Here is an 18,923-nt window from a genome sequence, read left to right as displayed (position 1 = left end):
GAATCATATTCTGACTTTGTGAAGAAGATCAAGATAAAAAACCTGTGGGTATACGGGGAGATAGAATATAAAATATACCAAAAAGAACCATCAAGAAATACTCATTAAAAAATACTACCAAAAACTAGCACAAAACTGATTAGATCAGTATCATCAAATATAATGACCAAAATTGAACCAAGAAACCCAGAAAATAATCCAATAAGAATAATAGAAAGATGTCGTAAAGAAGGTCGTCCAGTGTTTATTGCAGGTCCTATGGTACGATACAGTAAATTACCATTTCGTTCATTAGTAAGAGAATATAATACAGATTTAGTTTATTCACCAATGATATTAGCAAGAGAATTTGTTCGTAATGAATTTGCAAGATTAAGTGATTTTACAACAAATAATTATGATACCCCATTGATAGTACAAGTGGGTACTAATAATGTTACTGATTTATTAAGATTTGTTGAAATGATTCATCCTTTTGTTGATGGTATTGGAATAAATTGTGGTTGTCCTATAAAAGAACAAATTAGAGAAGGTATTGGTGCAGCATTAATGAGTGAACCTGATTTAGTTAGTGATATGGTTTATGCTGTGAAACAAAAATATGGTGATAAAGTTTGTATTGAAACAAAGATTAGAATTCATCCAGATTTAAATGAAACTGTTAAATTTGTTCAAAAAGTTGAAAAAGCTGGTGTGGATTTTATAACTGTTCATGGACGTACCAAGACAACAAGATCTTCTCAACCAGCAAATTTTGAGGCCATAAAATTAATGAACGAATCAGTTTCAGTACCAGTTATTGCCAATGGTGATTGTTTTTCATTAAATGATGCTTATGAAATTGTTAAAAAAACTAAAGTTGATGGTGTTATGGCAGTTCGTGGTATTTTAGATAATCCTGCATTATTTGCTGGTTATGAAAAAGCTCCATGGGGCTGTATTGAGAAATTTTGGGAATATTCAACAAGTTATGGATTAACTTATAGATTATTACAACATCATTTATCATGTATGTTAGATGGACGTATACCAAAAGAATTATATAAAGAAATGATGGATATAAAAACATTAGCACAATTAATAGATTTTTTCGATAATAATTTCATATTGAAAAGATCAAATGAAGAAGGATTTGGAACAGGTATTGAAATTCCATTTAAAACTCAAAGAGCATTGCATATATAGGTTTAATTTATTATCCATAAAAGGAAGGGTTAAGGGCAAAACATATTCATATATAAAAGATTTAATGTATTATTAATATAATTATCAAGCAGTAGAGAATACCACGAAGCACAATAATATCACTATTTCTTCGAAATAATCAAGTTAAATAAATCCTATATATTGAAAAGTTATACAGATTCCCGGAATTCAAATTAATTATCACGTGATAGATTCTACCGGAATTCATTTTATGCCCTAATAATTTAAATTCAGTTTTGTTGTTGGTTTCGCTTTATAAAAAAAAATTAAATTTGAAACTTTGTTTAATTTAATCAAAACATGAATGAGAAAATTGTGATCAATAATCAAGTTATTTACCCCAAAGGAAATACTTTTGAAGAAGTGTAAGTTTTCAATCAAATATTACTCACGAAAATTTTAAAACAAAACAATATAAAGATTAAAATATCTAGGGATGAAAGTTTTTTATTTTTTTTAGAACCAATGTGAACAAATGCTATAAATGAATCGTTATGATTTGTTTTTTTGTAATGAAAGGTTCATATGTCATAGTTACACTGATTGATATTTTAATGTTTATTCAATTGTTTTTTAGGGGAAATTGAAGTGTTTTGTATAAGTGATTGGAGGAATTTTAGACTAACAAATTATATTTAGATTTAGAACTTGTTTAATGATCTTTAATGAATGATTTATCAAATTAAAAGTTAATGTAGAAATATTATATCGTCTAATTGGTTCGTATTTAACTGAATTAAGACTTTATGAATGTAATTTATCATACTATATCTCATAATTGATACATTTCAATTAGGTTACAATTCAACTACGTTACTGTACTTTACTACTCATCTACATTTATATTTTCCATTAAAATACAACGTTATTTTTTTACGCAACACAAAACCCGTTTAATTATATGACTATTTTATTGTTTTACATGAATTTAATTAAATTTAAGCTTCATCTTCTTCAACAACAACGGTTTGTAAACCTTTAGCAGAAGCAACGATAACTGGTTCAACATATGAAAATAATTTTTCTTCAGCATCTTCTTCTTCATTACGTTTTCTTGAGATTCTAACACGTAATCTGAATGGAACACCTTTGATACCTCTTTTCCAGATTTCTTGGTTTAATCTTGGGTCTAATCTGACTTCTTTGGTACCTAATTGTTTTTGAGCGAATTTTTTAATTTCTTTGACAGCGGTTGGAGCTCTCTTTTTGAAAGAAACACCGTGTAACTATAAAATTGTTAGTATATGATTCTTAAATAAATGATTATGGTTATATGGATTGATTGTATAATTTGATGTATTTAGTATTACGGACCGTATGGTACTTTATAGATTCTTAAATTCTTGATACATTCCCCAAATGATTCAGTTTAAACGTTCACATTTTGAATTCTTTTGAAACTCGTATCTCTAATTCATTTCCAATCTCTTTTTACTTCATTATAATAATATCTTTAATGTATATCAACCCTTTCAAAAAAAACTTTCATAATCCAAATCATTTAATCCATATAATAACCACACCAAATCACTATTCATGATACGTACTCTTTTGTGTAAGTTAACGGTGTATTCACGGGTGACAACGTCTTTCAAAGCAGATCTGTTACTAGACATATTTGATGATATAACTTGGTTGTTGTTGTTGATCAAGCACTTTCAAAGGTATAGTACTTTAATTCTATATAGAACTTAACTTTTCAACAAAATTTTGTGTGTTTGATGTGGAACTTTGAGTGGTAAGAGACACACCGCGCTTTAATTTTTTGTTTTGTTTTAGCAGTGCTGATAATAATTCGCGAATAGAGAACACAGTTTGTCGCGAATTTGAATTTGAATTGTTTTGTTGACGTTTTTGAAAATGGTAGGTGTTGGCAGGGGCAACATAGGGGTGTGTGGGTGTTGTGTAGTGAGTGAGGTGGTCACAGTCACAACTACAACTATTAGGGCACGGTGCTCAAAGTTATCATGTGACACTACATTAGATTACACGTGACATTATTTATCATTCATTCAAATCCATAAAGTTTATTTGGATTTTTTAACCAAATTTTCAATAATTCAGCGGTTAATTCATCATTATCATTCAAAGAAGATTCAAATAAATCATTGGTTGATGATGATGATAATGATGATCTTAATTGAAGTTCAAAATATGCACATAGAGAACAAAGTATACGACCAGTTATTCTTTGATCTTTAATCAATTCAAATAAATCATCAATGGTTTTAATATTGTTTAAATTTATTGATTCTTTAATTTCTGGATTAGTTTTAGTTCTTTTAGGATCAAGGACAGGATCAACAGTTTGTAGAATATATTCTAATGATTTGATTTTATTTGTAAAACTTTCCATAGTTGATATTTTTTCAAAATAATAATTTGCCAAATCCCAATCACCTTTTATAAATGATATCAGCACTGCTAAAATTGATATCTTATCATTAAATTGGGTTTGTAGTATGCTTGAATCTTGTTGTTGAATTGTATTAATAATTGAATCTGCTTGAGTTAAAAATGTAGAATATTCTCTTTTAGCTATAAGATTTGATGCAATACTATATGATAAAATTTCTAATTTTAATTGTATTTCATCTTGTTCATTAACTTGATCCAAGAATCGCTGTCTTAATTCCCATAGAATTAAATAATATTCTGTTGATAATGTTATATTGGGACCAATTGATTTTAATCTAATAATTAAAATTTTTAATGATAATGGTATATCATCACCAAATATTGAAACATTAGATGGGACTAAATTTTTATTCAAATTTGGTTCTTTTAATCTAACAGCTTTATTTATAGCTATACTTAATCTTTTTGATTCTTGTTGTGATAATTGTAATTCCCCAGATATAACTAATAAAGTTAAACGAATATTCCATAATTTGAAAATCAATTGTAATTGATCTTTGGTTTTGATGGTATCTTGTTGTATGATCAAATCTCTTGCTTGGTTTGCAGTGGATATTAATAACCTATATTCATTTACGGAGTCATGATGTTCTTCAGAATTGAAATTCTTAATGGTTTTAATAATGGTTTGATATTGATTGTTATCTGAAGCATCATCTTGAACTTGATCATCAGGAACAACAACTTGTTCCACTAAAGGAGTTTGTAGGAACAAATTCGAGCTAAGAATCGTATCGTAATGATCAAATGACATGATATTGGTGATCTTGAATGGTATTTATATTGTTCAAATTCTTATCATTATTTGATTTCATTGGGTATTAATTTGACGGGTTTTTTGAAGTGGCCCATTTCGAACTTTTGAATTTCAAAGGTTTTTAAAAAATGAGAGTAAATAAACAAGGAAGTAAACAACAAAGAACTACGAGAAACAACTACAAACAACTATTGGTTATAATCATACAATAATATCAACCATGTCCAATCCACTACGCCCATCGCTTCCCTCGCTATTATCAAATGATTCTCAAAATTCCAATTCAAATCATACACCACCAAATTCAAATGGTCAATCATCATTATCTCAAAAAAGTCCAAATCAAAGTATAAGATTACCACCAATTTCATTCTTATCTGGAATGTCAAGTATGTCAAATCCTCATCAAATGGCTCCACCTTCATCATTAGGAGTTCCAAGATTATTGAATAATTTAGACCAAGGACAACCTCAACAACCTCAACAACCCCAGGGACAACAACCCCAAAGTGGTTCAGGATATTTCCAAACATTAAGTAATACTCAAAGTGTTGATCATACGAAAATATCACCATCAATACCATCAATTTCTCATTTAACTCATCAACAAGTTCCTCAACAACATCAACCATCACATTATGGACAATTACCTTCAATACAATCAACACACCAACAATCACAATCTACAGAAACCATACCAACAATTTCTGCTAAACCTTCATTTTTAAATCAAGTTTTACCATCCTCATCATCAAATTCTAATTCAAATGATATTCAATCACAAGCTGTTAAATTAAAAGAAGAAATTACTAAACCAGATGTTGAAGAAGAATCAGATGAAGATATTATAAAATATTATGAAAAAAAATATGGTATAATGGATTTTACAAATGAAGAAAAACATGATATTTTACAACATGAAAAAAGAGCAAGAATTGAAAAATCTAAAAATCCAAATTATAAAACTTATTTATGTTATTCAATAATTAAAAGATTAAATACTATTCAACCAAAAAAGGTGGATGCTCCACAAGAATTACAACAACAAAACCCACCACCAAAATTCATCAAGAGAGAAATTATTATAAATAATGAAGAAGTTTTAAAAAATTCATTAAAATTTCCAAGAAAATATTTAGGTTCAATATTATATACACCATTCCCAACAAGATCAACATATAAACAATTAAGTTGTTTTAAAAATTTAGAAATTGATCCAACACAAGAAAATGAAATTGTCCCATTATTACCAAATTTAAAAAAATATATAAATTCCATTATAACTATAAGAATTCCATCATATCAAATTAATAATTTACAAAATAATCATAATTATTTAAATAGATCTATATGGGGGTCAGATATATATACAGATGATTCAGATATTTTATTAATTTTAAAACATAATGGATTTTTACCTTCATTAGATAATGATTTTGAAAATTTAATTGAAGTGAACCAGTCAACCGAGAAGAAAACCTCAGGGAATTTAGAAAATAAATCAAATATTGATCAAACAGTTAATAATTTCAGACATTTTGTTAATATTATTGGAGGAGATATTCATGTTGATTTAATTATATTACCAAAATTGAATCATTATAAAGGTCATTATAACAATGGTATTAATTCAAGAGATTGGATCGAGGGGCATGATGGTGTTAGTATTGGTATATTTGGAGTTAAATATGGTGAGATTAATAGTTCAGTAGAGAGTATTAATGATTGTGATTTGAAAAAAAGAAAAATTGAACAAATTGAAGAGATGAGTTTGATTCCATTAGAGATATTGGATAATAATGGGAAATGGAAATTAAATGTTGAAGCTTATAAGAAGGTTAAATTACAATTGGAGTTGGAGAAGAGTCAAAAAGAGAAGAAGGAGAAGACTGAAAGTAAAGAAAGTAAACAATAGATTAATAAATGTATTTATATTTAAATTAAAATGTTGTATAATATAATGTCACCCGCGAACCAGGGCTTCAAACCCCTGATAACCAAAAACCCACTTTATCAACCACAAAAGAATGACAAGAACAAATAAAACAAGTAAATAACAACAAGAGAACTAGTAATAAGAAGAACTGGTACTCTATATATCCATAACCACAACTCATCGTATCCAAAGAATGGGAAAAGGTTATTAAACAAGACTATCGAAAGACATATTATTTTATTTACTATAGGTTATTGGGAAGTCAGTCACAAGTCAGTACGGCTGGTTAAGAATGAGTGAAGGGTTACAAAATCAACAAACAATTCCAAATCAAACAGAGAAAGAAACAGAGAACAAGCATCAATCAGAACAAAACACTTCAAGAAGTTCACCTAATTTAGATTTGAAAAAACAAGGAACTATTCGTTCATTTCGTTCTTCAAGATCCTTAAGAAGTAATTTGAAAAATATACCCAAGGAAAAAGACAATTTCAATACCAATACCACCACCAACAACAAGGATAATAACAACAAGAAAACAGTGTTGAGAACTATTCGTCAGTTGTTTGTCAAGGCTTCTATTAATTTATCAATAGCTGCTACTAAATTAAAGAATTTTGCAGAAGACGCACTTTCATCAGATGAAATTATTAATGAACTGTTTTTAGTCACATCATCATCATCAGTAGATTCATCATTATTAGAAGGACAAGAACAACAACAACAATTAGAAGAAGGACAAGAAGGACAAGAGGGTATTACCATGAGTGAACCATCAAATGAAGTATCAAATTCAGAAACTAATAGTGAAGAAAATCAATTAAATATAATTAATGAATCAAGTTATGAAAATTTTGATTCTGTTTTAGAAGCTAAAAAATTACATAAAGAATTAGGAGAAGATAAACCTTTTATTAATGGTGAAGATATATGGCAAAAAAGAAGAAATGCATGGTTATATTCAAATAATGAATTAAAATCTAAAGCTAAACAACGATCATTAGATAATTCATTGGTTGGGATATCAAAAGATAATTATCCAATAATTTATAATAGTTTAATTGAAAAACAAAAAACTTTGAAAAAACCAATGAATTTAAAAGATGCGCTAAAAGTTATTAATGCTGGTTGGATTGCAAGTAAGAAATGGGAAAGAGCGACTCAAGGGTTGGCCTGAATTTAGCATTTAATTTAGCTAACGCTAAATTAAATTAAACAGGTTGATATGATAAATTAAACAAATCATCAAGTTGATATGATATCTAACAAACTGGCATATTGTCTTTTCATGACATTTTTTTATATTCCATTATTTAGTTCTCTTTAATGAATAACGATTTTAATTAATTATATTTTTTATTCTCATCAATAATCTTGAATGTATTTTCTAATATTCTTAATTCTAAATCTAAATTTTCTGCAAAATTTTGTACTTTATTTAAATTTGTTGAATTTTGCTTTGTTGATTTAATTAATTTTTGATAATTATGTGATGTTTTATCTAGTTTATATAAATGCTTATTTAATGATTGTTGTTGGTTATTGATTATATGTTGTTGATTATGGATTTGGTTTAGTGTTTGAGTTGTTTTGTTTGGAGTGTTTATTAGTGATTGATAGGTGGAATGAACTTGCTCCATTGTGTTGATAGTATTAGTTGATGTTGTTGATATTGGTGATATTAGTTGGTGATGTTTTTGTTTTTCAGGAAATAAGAATGTATGAAAACAATAAAAACATCAACAAAATCAACAAATCTATTAAAAAACAGACAATCAACTAACAATCTACTCAATTACAATTCATTCAATGCAACTAAACATCATAGAATCAATACAACAACAAAGCACAGGTTTCAACTTCAATTCATTACTTCCCTTACAAAATCATGTCTATTTAGCCACTTCAACAGGTTCAATTGTTATATATGATAATCAATTACAACTAATTAAAACAATTGAAAATTTCAACAATGGTGCTATTGATAAGATATTAAGTATACAGGACACTCTGATAACATTGAGTAATGGGATAGTATCAATTTATGACTTAACCACTTTACAATTATTAGAATCATTACCTTTTAAACAAGTATTAAATATATCAAAATATAATGATTTTTTAGGTATATCAACAAAATCATTAATAATAATATATCATTATACTCAGGGACAATTTGAAGTTATTAAACAATTCAAAACAATGGATAAACCATTGGAGTTTGAGTTTATAAACCAAGATTCCATTATTTATGGTTCAAATTCTCAATTTTATTACTATAATAATAATCAATCAATTAAATTACCATTTAAATCGCAATTTTCAATATTTAATCAAATTTCAAATATAATACCATATGATGGTATAGTCATATTGAATAAAGGCTCTCAAATATTGAAGTATAACTACATTGAAAACACCTCCACAACAATTAACTTATCATTCATACCAAATCATATAATTTCAATAAAACCTTTCTTAATATGTTGTACGAAAAATCATATACATATCTTAGATTCAAATCATCTAAGTTTATATCAAACAATTCATATACCAACAATTCAACAAATTTCATATATTAATAATGAAATTATAATCATATCACAAAATAAAATCCATCAATTTAAATTATCTTCATTTGATAAAATTATAAATCAATTAACCAAATTAGATCAATCTAAATCAATTGAATTTATAAATCAATTATCCCCATCACAATACCCTGAAAAATCATTGAAATTAAGATCTTTAGAAATTGAAATTGCTAAAACTCAATTTTATGAACAAAATTATAAATTTGCTATACAAAAATTTATTGATTTTATTGCACCACCAATGATTGTTTTAAACCTTTATCCTTCATATTTGACAGGTATAAAATCAGATAAGGAACAAGAAGAACCACAGATTGACAGCCAAGCTATATCTTATTTAATCAATTATTTATCAGATATAAGAAGAAAATTTAATAAAGTTTTGGGATCACAGGATAATACAATTGAATTCTTAGACTCTAAATTAAATATTGAATCATTCACTCAAGGTACTTATTCAATTAATGAAATTCAATCATCAGTGGATACGGCTCTTTTCAAATGTTATTTAGAATTAAATAGTGGATTAATTGGTTCCTTAGTAAGAATTGATAATTATTGTGATCCAGATTTAGTTATAAATACTTTTAAATCAAAAAACATGATTAATGAATTGATTGATTTTTATAATAAAAAAAGCATGCACAAACAAGCTTTGGAATTGTTATTTGAATTATCTCAAGATTCAAAAGACCCGGGGGCAATTGTTTCTTATATTCAAAAAAATTTAAAAAATGATCACTTAGATTTGATTTTGGAATATTCAGATTGGTGTATATCAATTAGTGAATCATGGGCAATTGAAATTTTTATAAATTCTCTTTATTCAGAAACTTTTAATAAATTTAAAGTTTGGAAATATTTAAATACCAAATCAATAAATTTGGAGAAAATTTATCTTGAATTTATTATTGAAGAATTAGATGAACAATCAAAAATTTTAAATACAAGATTAATTGAAATTTATTTTGAATTATTATCAAATGATACAAAACCTGAATCAATTTATTTTAACAAATTACAAAAATCTTTACAATTTCAAAATTATGATTTTTTGAAAACTTTAGAAATTTTATCAAAATATCAAGAAAATAATTCATTAAATTTATTGAAAACTTTTATATTGAAAAATTTAGGAAATCATAAAGAATCTTTAAACATCCTTGTTAAACAATTAAATTCACCACATGAAGCAATAAATTATGCTCAAAGTTTATTCAATACAGATGACGATGCACAAAAATGGGTATTATTCTTGATAAATTTATTTTGGGATTATAATAAAGATAAATCTTCAATAATGGAATTATTATCCAAATCACAAAATTCAATCCAATTAATTGATATATTAAATACTTTACCAATTGATTTAAAAATTTCTGAAATTGAACAAGTTTTAATTAAAAACTTAAGATTACAAAGAAAATTTTATACAAAATCGTTATTAACCAAAAATTTATCAACTTTAGAAGCTTTAAAAATTGAAGATGAATTATTTCAAAAACAAAGTGGTTCAGTAGAGATTATATTGAATGAAACTAGATGTAAACAATGTAATGCATTTTTAGGGAATAGTGTTTTAAAAAAATTCCCAAATAATGATTTAATACATTTTGGTTGTTTGAAAAATTATGAACAAGAATTGGAATTTAAAATGAGGTCTAGGAAATTGAAAACTATTAAATTAAAAGATTATAAACTTGAAGTTTGAATTCTTATGAGATATATAAACATAATAGACATTTATATCATAGAACTACAATATTTAAATTTTTTCTGTAATGCATTATATTTTCTGTATATACAACTTAAACAGATGTTAATAATCCAATAACACCTGAACAATATTTAACAAGATCATCAAAGTTTTCAGTTTTATTTTGATGAGATTCATACCATTCATTTAAACTTTGTTCGACATTTTCATCTTTAATATTAATCAAAACATCACCATGATTTTTAAATAACATATTCATCCATGCTTCAATTAATTCAATATTTGAATTGGTTTTATAACCTTGAGTTAATGCTTGAATGAAATTTGATACTTCAGTTAATGGAGGTTGAGTATTTAATGATTTAATTTCTAAATCTGTTATAGCTGGTGATGAATTTGTTAAAAATTTTAAAAATTTATCGTAATCTCCAATTAATGAATCTTCACGTAATAATCTTGTAAATTCACTTTCAAAATTTGTATTAATACCAGGTTTTAATGGATTTAATCCACCATCTTCACCATTTGTTTCTTCTGGTTTATTTAAAATTGATGATTTTTGACCTTCTCTAATTGATGCTTCATCTCCAACTTTTTCACCAGTTAATTGTAAGAAAAATGGTGCATTTTCTGGTTTTTTTGGTGCTTCTTTTGGTTTATTTCTATTTTTAATAATATCTAAGTTCAATAATGTATCAAATTTACTTCTTGGTCCTAATGATAATGTAATTAAATTTTCATCAATTTGATCTAAAGTTTCATAATGATTTGTAAAATGTTCTTCATCATCATCTTTTTCATCATCTAATGCACCATCTAAAACTGATGAACCACCTTCACCTGCAGAATTTGGTAAATAAACATTTGTAAATTCATCTTCATCAATATGTCTTGTTGAAATAGGTTTAAATTGGGAACGATTTGTCCATAAACAAACACCTAATTGAGAAACATGAGTTGTTGCTAAAGAATCACCCAATGGTGAAAATTTAATACTTGTTGCAACATTTGGCACAATAATACCATCAATACATCCACCTGTTGGTAAATCCCATGTACGTATGGTTGAATCCAATGCAGCTGATATAATCCAACGACCATCTGGACTAAAATCCATTGAAGTTATTCTATTATTATGACCATAGAAAACACGAATGATTTTTTGTGTAACTGTATCAATGATAACAATTGATAAATCATCTAATGCTAATGCAGCTAAATCTGATGATCTATGATAAACTAATTGAGTAATTGGTGAAGTTAATTTTAATTTACCTAAATATTTTGATTTACTAAGATCATAAAATCCAACAATTCCATCTAAACCAACTGAAATCATTTTTCTATTCATACCATCAATTGCCATTCCTGTAACTGCCTTTTGATGTAATTGATATTTTTTACGAATAATACCACTTTGTAAATTATAAACTCCAATACCACCATTTGATGAACCAACAAGACCAAAATTACCACATTGAGAAATTGCAACACTTTTAGCAATACCACCATCAATTGTATTTAAAATATGTTTACCAACACGTTTATTTTTTGAATCCCATGTACGAGCAAAATTTTCATCTTTATGACAAGTTAAAACATTTTCCCATTCACCTTCTCTTGAATTTTCAATTGCCATATTTGTAATTTCAGGAAATTTTTCTCTTATTACTGAGCCTGCAATTCTTTTACCATCTGAATTTTTATGTAATCTTTGAGATAATTCTTGTGATTGAGCATCTTTACGTAAAGAAAAACTCCAAAATGAACGATCTCTTGAAGCTGATAAAATATAATGAGATTGTGGATCAGCATAAATAACAGATGAAGGTGCAGCAGAATGACCACCTCTTGATCTTAAATGACGTGGTGGTGAAACAATTGCAGAATTTGATGAAGATAATGATGGATCAAAGACAAATTCTTTTAAATAATTATCTGCACCATTTGTAACAACAATTGGTTGACCATTCAAAAATTGAGCTTTAACAACACCACCATATGATTCATTATGAGCATTTCTTAAAACATGGATACGACTATTACGATCTAAATCATAAAAAAACAAATCACCAGTATTTAATGCAGCAACTAAATGAGGTGAACCATCAGTTCTAAATGAAATTGAATTAACTTTAGCTTCACCAGTTTCAATTGTATGTAATATTTTACCCTTTTTTACATTAAACAAGATGACTTGGCCTTTAACATTACCAATTGCAATAAAATCTAATACTGGAGCAGATTCAATTGTTGTTAATTGATCTGGGAAAATTTCTGAAGTATATAAAACTTTAGCAGAATGGATATTTAAAACAATGATATTTGAAGTAGTTATAACAACAATTTTATTTAAATAAGTTGGAGGATGAATTAAATCAATAATTTCACCATTAATTGAGGAAATTGGAATTTTGGTATAAAATTCAGTTGCAACTTTTAATCCATTTGCCTTTTTGAAAACGAAAACATTTTGACTTGATGTAGCAACTAAATATTCACCAAATACAATGATTTTCTTAATCTCTTCATCTTGATCAACTTCTAAAGTATGTTCTAATTTACCTCTTTTATAAATACCAATTTTATTTTCATATGCAGCATAAACATAATGGAAATGTGCAGTTAAGGCATTAATTTTGGAAGAAGTTTGAGTTTGAGATACAAATAATAAATGTAAAGTATTAGCATCATAAATTTGAAATGAACGACCAACACTAGTAACAATATAAAAAGTTGAACCTAAAGTACCAACAGCGAAAGGTGTATCATTAGAAACATTACCAATAACTCTAAATGGTGAAAAGATCTTTGAACCTTTCTTAGAAGCCTTGGAAACTTCGTTGACTTTTCTTCTCTTGACTTGATCTATTGTCATCTTGATTCTTCTTATCCAGAATAGATCTCAATACAAGTTGTATCAATATTTTCAATTAATTAATACCCATATACATACATAAAATAATTTTTTTTAGGTATCACCATTACATAATCTGTGACGTAATCAAAAAAGTCCGATGAGCCAGGGTAACTTTGTTTCCTCGGAAGTGAAACCAAATCACGTTTTGCATCACATGACTGAAAATATACCCTCGTATCTCCAATTTAGCTGATTAAAATTAATTTTGATTCTGTCACAGCGGCTGCAGGACGATCGAAGTCAAGTTGGAATCGATGCTTCAGTTTATTTGTTTATCACCACGTTGATTGATTGATACATTTGGAAAGGAAACATTGACATGACAAAACCCATTGATATCAAGGTCTCTGAGCCTAAGAAGAAGAGCAGTATCTCAACGTCTGGTCCAATATCACCTTTGGCCCTGAGTACAAACAACTCCAGTTCAAGCGTTTACGACGAGAATAAGAAAGCAATGGCTTCAATAGCTCCAATATTAGAAGGATTCACTCCAAAAACTTCATCAAGTGAAAATAATAGTCAAATCCATTTACCTCCTCCAGCAGTCGAAACTAATAATTCAAGTTCTGTTAGTTCAAGAAAAAGTTCACATTCAATATCAAAAGTTCAACTGCCAAAAATTGGTAAAATTGGTGTTTGTGCTATGGATGCTAAAGTTTTAAGTAAACCATGTAGACAAATATTAAACAGACTGATTGAAAATGGTGAATTTGAAACTGTCATTTTTGGTGATAAAGTTATATTAGATGAATCAATTGAAAATTGGCCAACTTGTGATTTCTTGATTAGTTTTTTCTCAACTGGTTTCCCATTAGATAAAGCTATTGCATATGTTAAACTACGTAAACCATACATCATTAATGATTTGGTTATGCAAAAAGCGCTTTGGGATAGAAGATTATGTCTGTGGATTCTTGATGCTGCTAAAGTTCCAACTCCGAAAAGATTGGAAATTTCAAGAGATGGTGGTCCAAGAGTTGATGATGAATTAAAACAAAAATTACAAGATAATGGTGTTTCTATGGAAAAAATTAAAGAACCAGAATGGAAAATGATTGATGAAGATACCATTTGGGTTAATGGTGAAACTTTAACCAAACCATTTGTTGAAAAACCTGTTGATGGTGAAGATCATAATGTTTATATTTATTATGCCAAAAAAGATGGTGGTGGTGGTAGAAAACTTTTCAGAAAAGTTGGTAATAAGTCTTCAGAATTTGATCCTAAATTATCCACTCCAAGAACTTCAGGTTCTTATATTTATGAACAATTTATGGATACTGATAATTTTGAAGATGTTAAAGCTTATACCGTGGGACCAAATTTTTGTCATGCTGAAACAAGAAAATCACCAGTTGTTGATGGTATTGTTAGAAGAAATACTCATGGTAAAGAAATTAGATATATTACACCTTTATCTGATAAAGAAAAAAGTATTGCAAAACATGTTTCTAAAGGATTTGGTCAAACTATTTGTGGATTTGATTTATTAAGAGTTGGTGGTCATAGTTATGTCATTGATGTTAATGGATTTTCATTTGTTAAAGATAATGCCCCATATTATGATAATTGTGCTAAAATTCTTAGAGATATGTTTGCTGAAGCTAAAAAAATTAGAGATGTTAAAAAATTAGCCACTCCATCAGCTGCCACTGAGGAAAAATCACAAAAATGGGTCTTGAAAGGTTTAGTATCTGTTATTCGTCATGCTGATCGTACTCCAAAACAAAAATTCAAATATTCTTTTAAATCTGAAATTTTCATTTCTTTATTAAAAGGTCATAAAGAAGAAGTTATAATTAGAGAAGTTTCAGATTTGAAAATTGTCCTTAGAGCTATTAAAGTTGCTCAAGAACAACAAATTGAAGATTTAAGTAAATTAGAACTTTTAGCTAATGCATTAGAAAAAAAATTAGAATTTCCAGGTACTAAGATTCAATTAAAACCTGTTTTAACTGAAGATGGTGAAGTGGAAAAAGTTCAATTCATTTTAAAATGGGGTGGTGAAGCTACACATTCTGCTCATTATCAAGCTAGTGATTTAGGTGAACAATCAAGACAAGATATGGGTCTACTAAATAAAGAATTATTGAAAAATGTTAAAGTTTTTTCATCATCAGAAAGAAGAGTTTTACTTACTGCTAATCTGTGGGCAAATTCTTTATTAGATGATGGTACATTGGATGATAATTTTATTAATATTAGAAAAGATTTATTAGATGATTCTAATGCTGCTAAAGATCTTATGGATAAAGTTAAAAAGAAGTTAAAACCATTATTAAGAGAAGGTAAAGAAGCACCATCACAATTTACATGGCCACAAAAAATGCCTGAACCATATGTTGTTTTGAAAAGAGTTGTTGAATTAATGAATTATCATAAACAAATTATGGATCATAATTCTACTCATGAAGATTTTGCAAATTTACAACAAGAATGGTGTAATGGTGAAGATCCGGAATTATTTATTGAAAGATGGAATAAATTATTTAAAGAATTTATAACTGTGGAAAAAGTTGATCCTTCAAAAATTTCAGAATTATATGATACAATGAAATTTGATGCTTTACATAATAGAGAATTTTTAGAGAAAATATTCAAACCAGTTTCTGAAGTTGAAAGACCATCTGCTTCATTATTAATTGATGAATATCCACAACATTTAAAACTTTTCGCTAAAGATAAAGGTACACCAAATATTCCATTACATGCACATTCATATTTATTTAATGAACAAATTTTTAAATATTTAAGAGAATTATATAAATTATCTCAAGTTTTATTTGATTTTATTTGTCCCCAAGAATATGGTATTACTCAAAGTGAAAAACTGGAAATTGGTTTATTAACTTCAGTTCCATTAGGTAAAAAAATTATTAATGATTTAAATGAAATGATTGAAAATGATAAACCAGGTTGTGTTACTTATTTTACTAAAGAAAGTCATATGTACACATTATTAAACATTTTATATGAAAGTAATATTCAATTTTATATTAATAGAAATGATTTACCAGAATTAGATTATTTATCACAAATTATTTTTGAATTATATGAAGATAGCTCAGGTAAAAATCATTCTATAAGGTTTAAATTATCACCAGGTTGTCATACACAAGATCCATTAGATGTTGAACTTGATGATAAACATTATATTTCATGTATTCCAAAAATTAGTTTGACAAAACATTTAGATTTTGATTTAGTTTCACAAAGATTAAAATCCAAATTTAAAAAGGTTAATTTACCAAAGAAGTTCACTGCTGTTAATATATCAAGTCCATTGACTGAACCTAAATAGATATACATACACCAATTGAAACTACCAGTTGCTGTTAAAATAATATTATTACAGTATATTTCAATTCATGTAAACCAAATAAAACCATTTTTAAATAATCTAAATAAAAATTTGTAAAAAAAATAATGTATGTATCTATATTAAATATGACGAATTTTTCTTCTTATTAAAACACCTTCAAACTAATCACCTAGTCATTAACTCTAAACTTATAAACTTGCTAATGAATCAAACAAGACAGATATACTTTCACCGTAATGATCACGACGAATACATTCAGCAAAGATTGGAGCAACATCAATAGTAACCAATTTTTCAGTCTTCTTTTTTTCTTCACTTAATGGATAAGTATTTGTAACAACAATTTGATCAATATATGGTGAAGCATTTAATTCTTCTAAACAATCATCAATGAAAATACCATGAGTAGCAACAACATAAACTTTGTTAGCACCACAGTTCAAACGACAATGTTCAGCTGCAGAAATGAAAGAACCTGGTCTATCAATCATATCATCTAAAATGATTGCAGAACGATCTTTAACATTACCAACTAATGTAATTAATTTTTCTTGTGATACTGAAGCTGGTTCATCATCTTCATCAGAATCAGCGGCATCATAAGTACCACCTAAAGCATAAGAAGTTTGATCATTTGGAATGCTACCAGTATCTGAAATTACAGATTCTGGGGCAGAAGATTCTGGAACAAAATCATCATCAACAACATGACCTTGAACAATACGAGCAGTTTGTAAACCGTTTGATAAGATGATGTTTTCTTCTTCTTCATCATCTTCATCATTTTTGTTCAATACTGGTCTTCTTCTTGACATACTTTGTTTTCTTTGTTTTAATTGAGCTTGTGATTTATTTTGTGAATATATGTCAGCATTACGACGACGATCAGTATGAATCATTGCAAAATTTATTTTTAAAGCATCAGCTAAAGCAGTGACCCTTTTAGTACCACCTGGGTTCTTGGAGACAACAACAGCATCTTTATAATCTTCAACATTTTCTCTAATCCATTTAGCTAAACTTGGACCACCATATAAATTATCAACAGGTTTTGAGAAAAACCCTTGCATTTGAGAAGCATGTAAATCCATAGAAATGACATGATCAGCACCAGCCATTATAAGTAAATTAGCCAACATTCTAGCTGTAATAGCACCTCTATGTTTTTTCATTTTAGATTGCTTTGAATATGGGAATTGAGGTAAAACAGCAGTAATTTTTTTTGCAGAACCACCTCTACATGCAGAAACTAAAATTAATAATTCCATAATATGATCATTGACAGTACCTGAACCACTTTGAATGATATAAACATCTTCATCACGAACAGATACACCAATTTGAACTGAAGTTTCACCATTTGAGAATTTCTTCATTGAACATGGAGCAGGTTCAACACCTAATTTAGCACAAACTAATTGACCTAATTCAGGATGTGAATTACCAACGAAAACTTTACACTTTCTCATTTTGAATGGTTCTGTATTTGAATCGATTTTAGAATTATCGATATTATTTGTGGGCAGATTTGCCTTTGATTGTGGAGTTGAAAACAATATGATATATTAGTAGTAATATAATACTTGAGTATCTTTTTTTAAACTGTCAATGATTTGATAACAAAGTTGTAATCAAAGACAAAACAAATCAAGACCCGTAGTTTGTGATTCTATTCCAAATGGATGGATATGACCCTTTCGACCTCGTATTTGGTTGAAGTTGTAAGAAGTAGAATATCAGAAGTCTCCATCATCAACTTCTAATCAGAAGTCAGATAATTTTTTTTTCTAGTATTACGCAGCAGATGAGCCAAAAAGAATTAGCAGGGTAAATGGATCATTTTTTTAATAGCCGGAGCAACGCTGATAAGCCAGAAAAGAGCCTAGGCCCACCGGTGGAGGCGCTGGAGGGAGTGAAATGGGAAGCTGAGAGTAATGAAGAGAGATAGATATGCTAGTGGAAGTTTCTACTGATGGGCCGTGGCTTATGGAGTGAGTCTCATAGGTAAAGTAAACCTGGGGCCGGCGTTGTAGTTTAAAGGTTCTCGAAAAGA

The 18,923-nt window shown here is 27.9% G+C and overlaps 9 protein-coding genes across 9 annotated transcripts; 5 read left to right on the top strand and 4 right to left on the bottom strand.

The window, feature by feature from the left end:
- Positions 1-162: 162 nt before the first annotated feature.
- DUS4 (tRNA dihydrouridine synthase) lies at positions 163-1,185 on the top strand (the record flags this gene model as incomplete). The annotated part of the gene is made up of 1 exon (XM_011273703.1): positions 163-1,185. The coding sequence occupies one exon, from the start codon at positions 163-165 to the stop codon at positions 1,183-1,185; it is 1,023 nt and encodes a 340-aa protein (XP_011272005.1).
- Positions 1,186-2,144: 959 nt separating this feature from the next.
- Positions 2,145-2,822, bottom strand: RPL31B (60S ribosomal protein eL31; the record flags this gene model as incomplete). The annotated part of the gene is made up of 2 exons (XM_011273702.1): positions 2,145-2,408; positions 2,754-2,822. 2 exons carry the CDS (start codon positions 2,820-2,822, stop codon positions 2,145-2,147), a joined length of 333 nt encoding a protein of 110 aa, XP_011272004.1.
- Positions 2,823-3,214: 392 nt separating this feature from the next.
- BN7_5707 (uncharacterized protein) lies at positions 3,215-4,378 on the bottom strand (the record flags this gene model as incomplete). The annotated part of the gene is made up of 1 exon (XM_011273701.1): positions 3,215-4,378. One exon carries the CDS (start codon positions 4,376-4,378, stop codon positions 3,215-3,217), a length of 1,164 nt encoding a protein of 387 aa, XP_011272003.1.
- A 223-nt stretch (positions 4,379-4,601) lies between these two features.
- On the top strand, positions 4,602-6,296 carry RXT3 (Rxt3p; the record flags this gene model as incomplete). Its single annotated transcript, XM_011273700.1, has 1 exon — positions 4,602-6,296. The coding sequence occupies one exon, from the start codon at positions 4,602-4,604 to the stop codon at positions 6,294-6,296; it is 1,695 nt and encodes a 564-aa protein (XP_011272002.1).
- A 313-nt stretch (positions 6,297-6,609) lies between these two features.
- On the top strand, positions 6,610-7,494 carry GAG1 (Gag1p; the record flags this gene model as incomplete). Its single annotated transcript, XM_011273699.1, has 1 exon — positions 6,610-7,494. The coding sequence occupies one exon, from the start codon at positions 6,610-6,612 to the stop codon at positions 7,492-7,494; it is 885 nt and encodes a 294-aa protein (XP_011272001.1).
- Positions 7,495-8,126: 632 nt separating this feature from the next.
- VAM6 (Vam6p) lies at positions 8,127-10,622 on the top strand (the record flags this gene model as incomplete). Its single annotated transcript, XM_011273698.1, has 1 exon — positions 8,127-10,622. One exon carries the CDS (start codon positions 8,127-8,129, stop codon positions 10,620-10,622), a length of 2,496 nt encoding a protein of 831 aa, XP_011272000.1.
- Positions 10,623-10,719: 97 nt separating this feature from the next.
- Positions 10,720-13,506, bottom strand: UTP21 (rRNA-processing protein UTP21; the record flags this gene model as incomplete). The annotated part of the gene is made up of 1 exon (XM_011273697.1): positions 10,720-13,506. One exon carries the CDS (start codon positions 13,504-13,506, stop codon positions 10,720-10,722), a length of 2,787 nt encoding a protein of 928 aa, XP_011271999.1.
- A 361-nt stretch (positions 13,507-13,867) lies between these two features.
- On the top strand, positions 13,868-16,849 carry VIP1 (inositol polyphosphate kinase VIP1; the record flags this gene model as incomplete). The annotated part of the gene is made up of 1 exon (XM_011273696.1): positions 13,868-16,849. The coding sequence occupies one exon, from the start codon at positions 13,868-13,870 to the stop codon at positions 16,847-16,849; it is 2,982 nt and encodes a 993-aa protein (XP_011271998.1).
- Positions 16,850-17,058: 209 nt separating this feature from the next.
- On the bottom strand, positions 17,059-18,339 carry PRS1 (ribose phosphate diphosphokinase subunit PRS1; the record flags this gene model as incomplete). Its single annotated transcript, XM_011273695.1, has 1 exon — positions 17,059-18,339. One exon carries the CDS (start codon positions 18,337-18,339, stop codon positions 17,059-17,061), a length of 1,281 nt encoding a protein of 426 aa, XP_011271997.1.
- Between the last annotated feature and the right edge of the window lie 584 nt (positions 18,340-18,923).

Source organism: Wickerhamomyces ciferrii, contig 00230, assembly GCF_000313485.1.
Source record: "Wickerhamomyces ciferrii WGS project CAIF00000000 data, strain NRRL Y-1031 F-60-10, contig 00230, whole genome shotgun sequence".
Classification (NCBI taxonomy): Eukaryota; Fungi; Ascomycota; class Saccharomycetes; order Phaffomycetales; family Wickerhamomycetaceae; genus Hansenula; species Hansenula ciferrii.
This window is presented reverse-complemented; position numbering and strand designations above follow the sequence as displayed.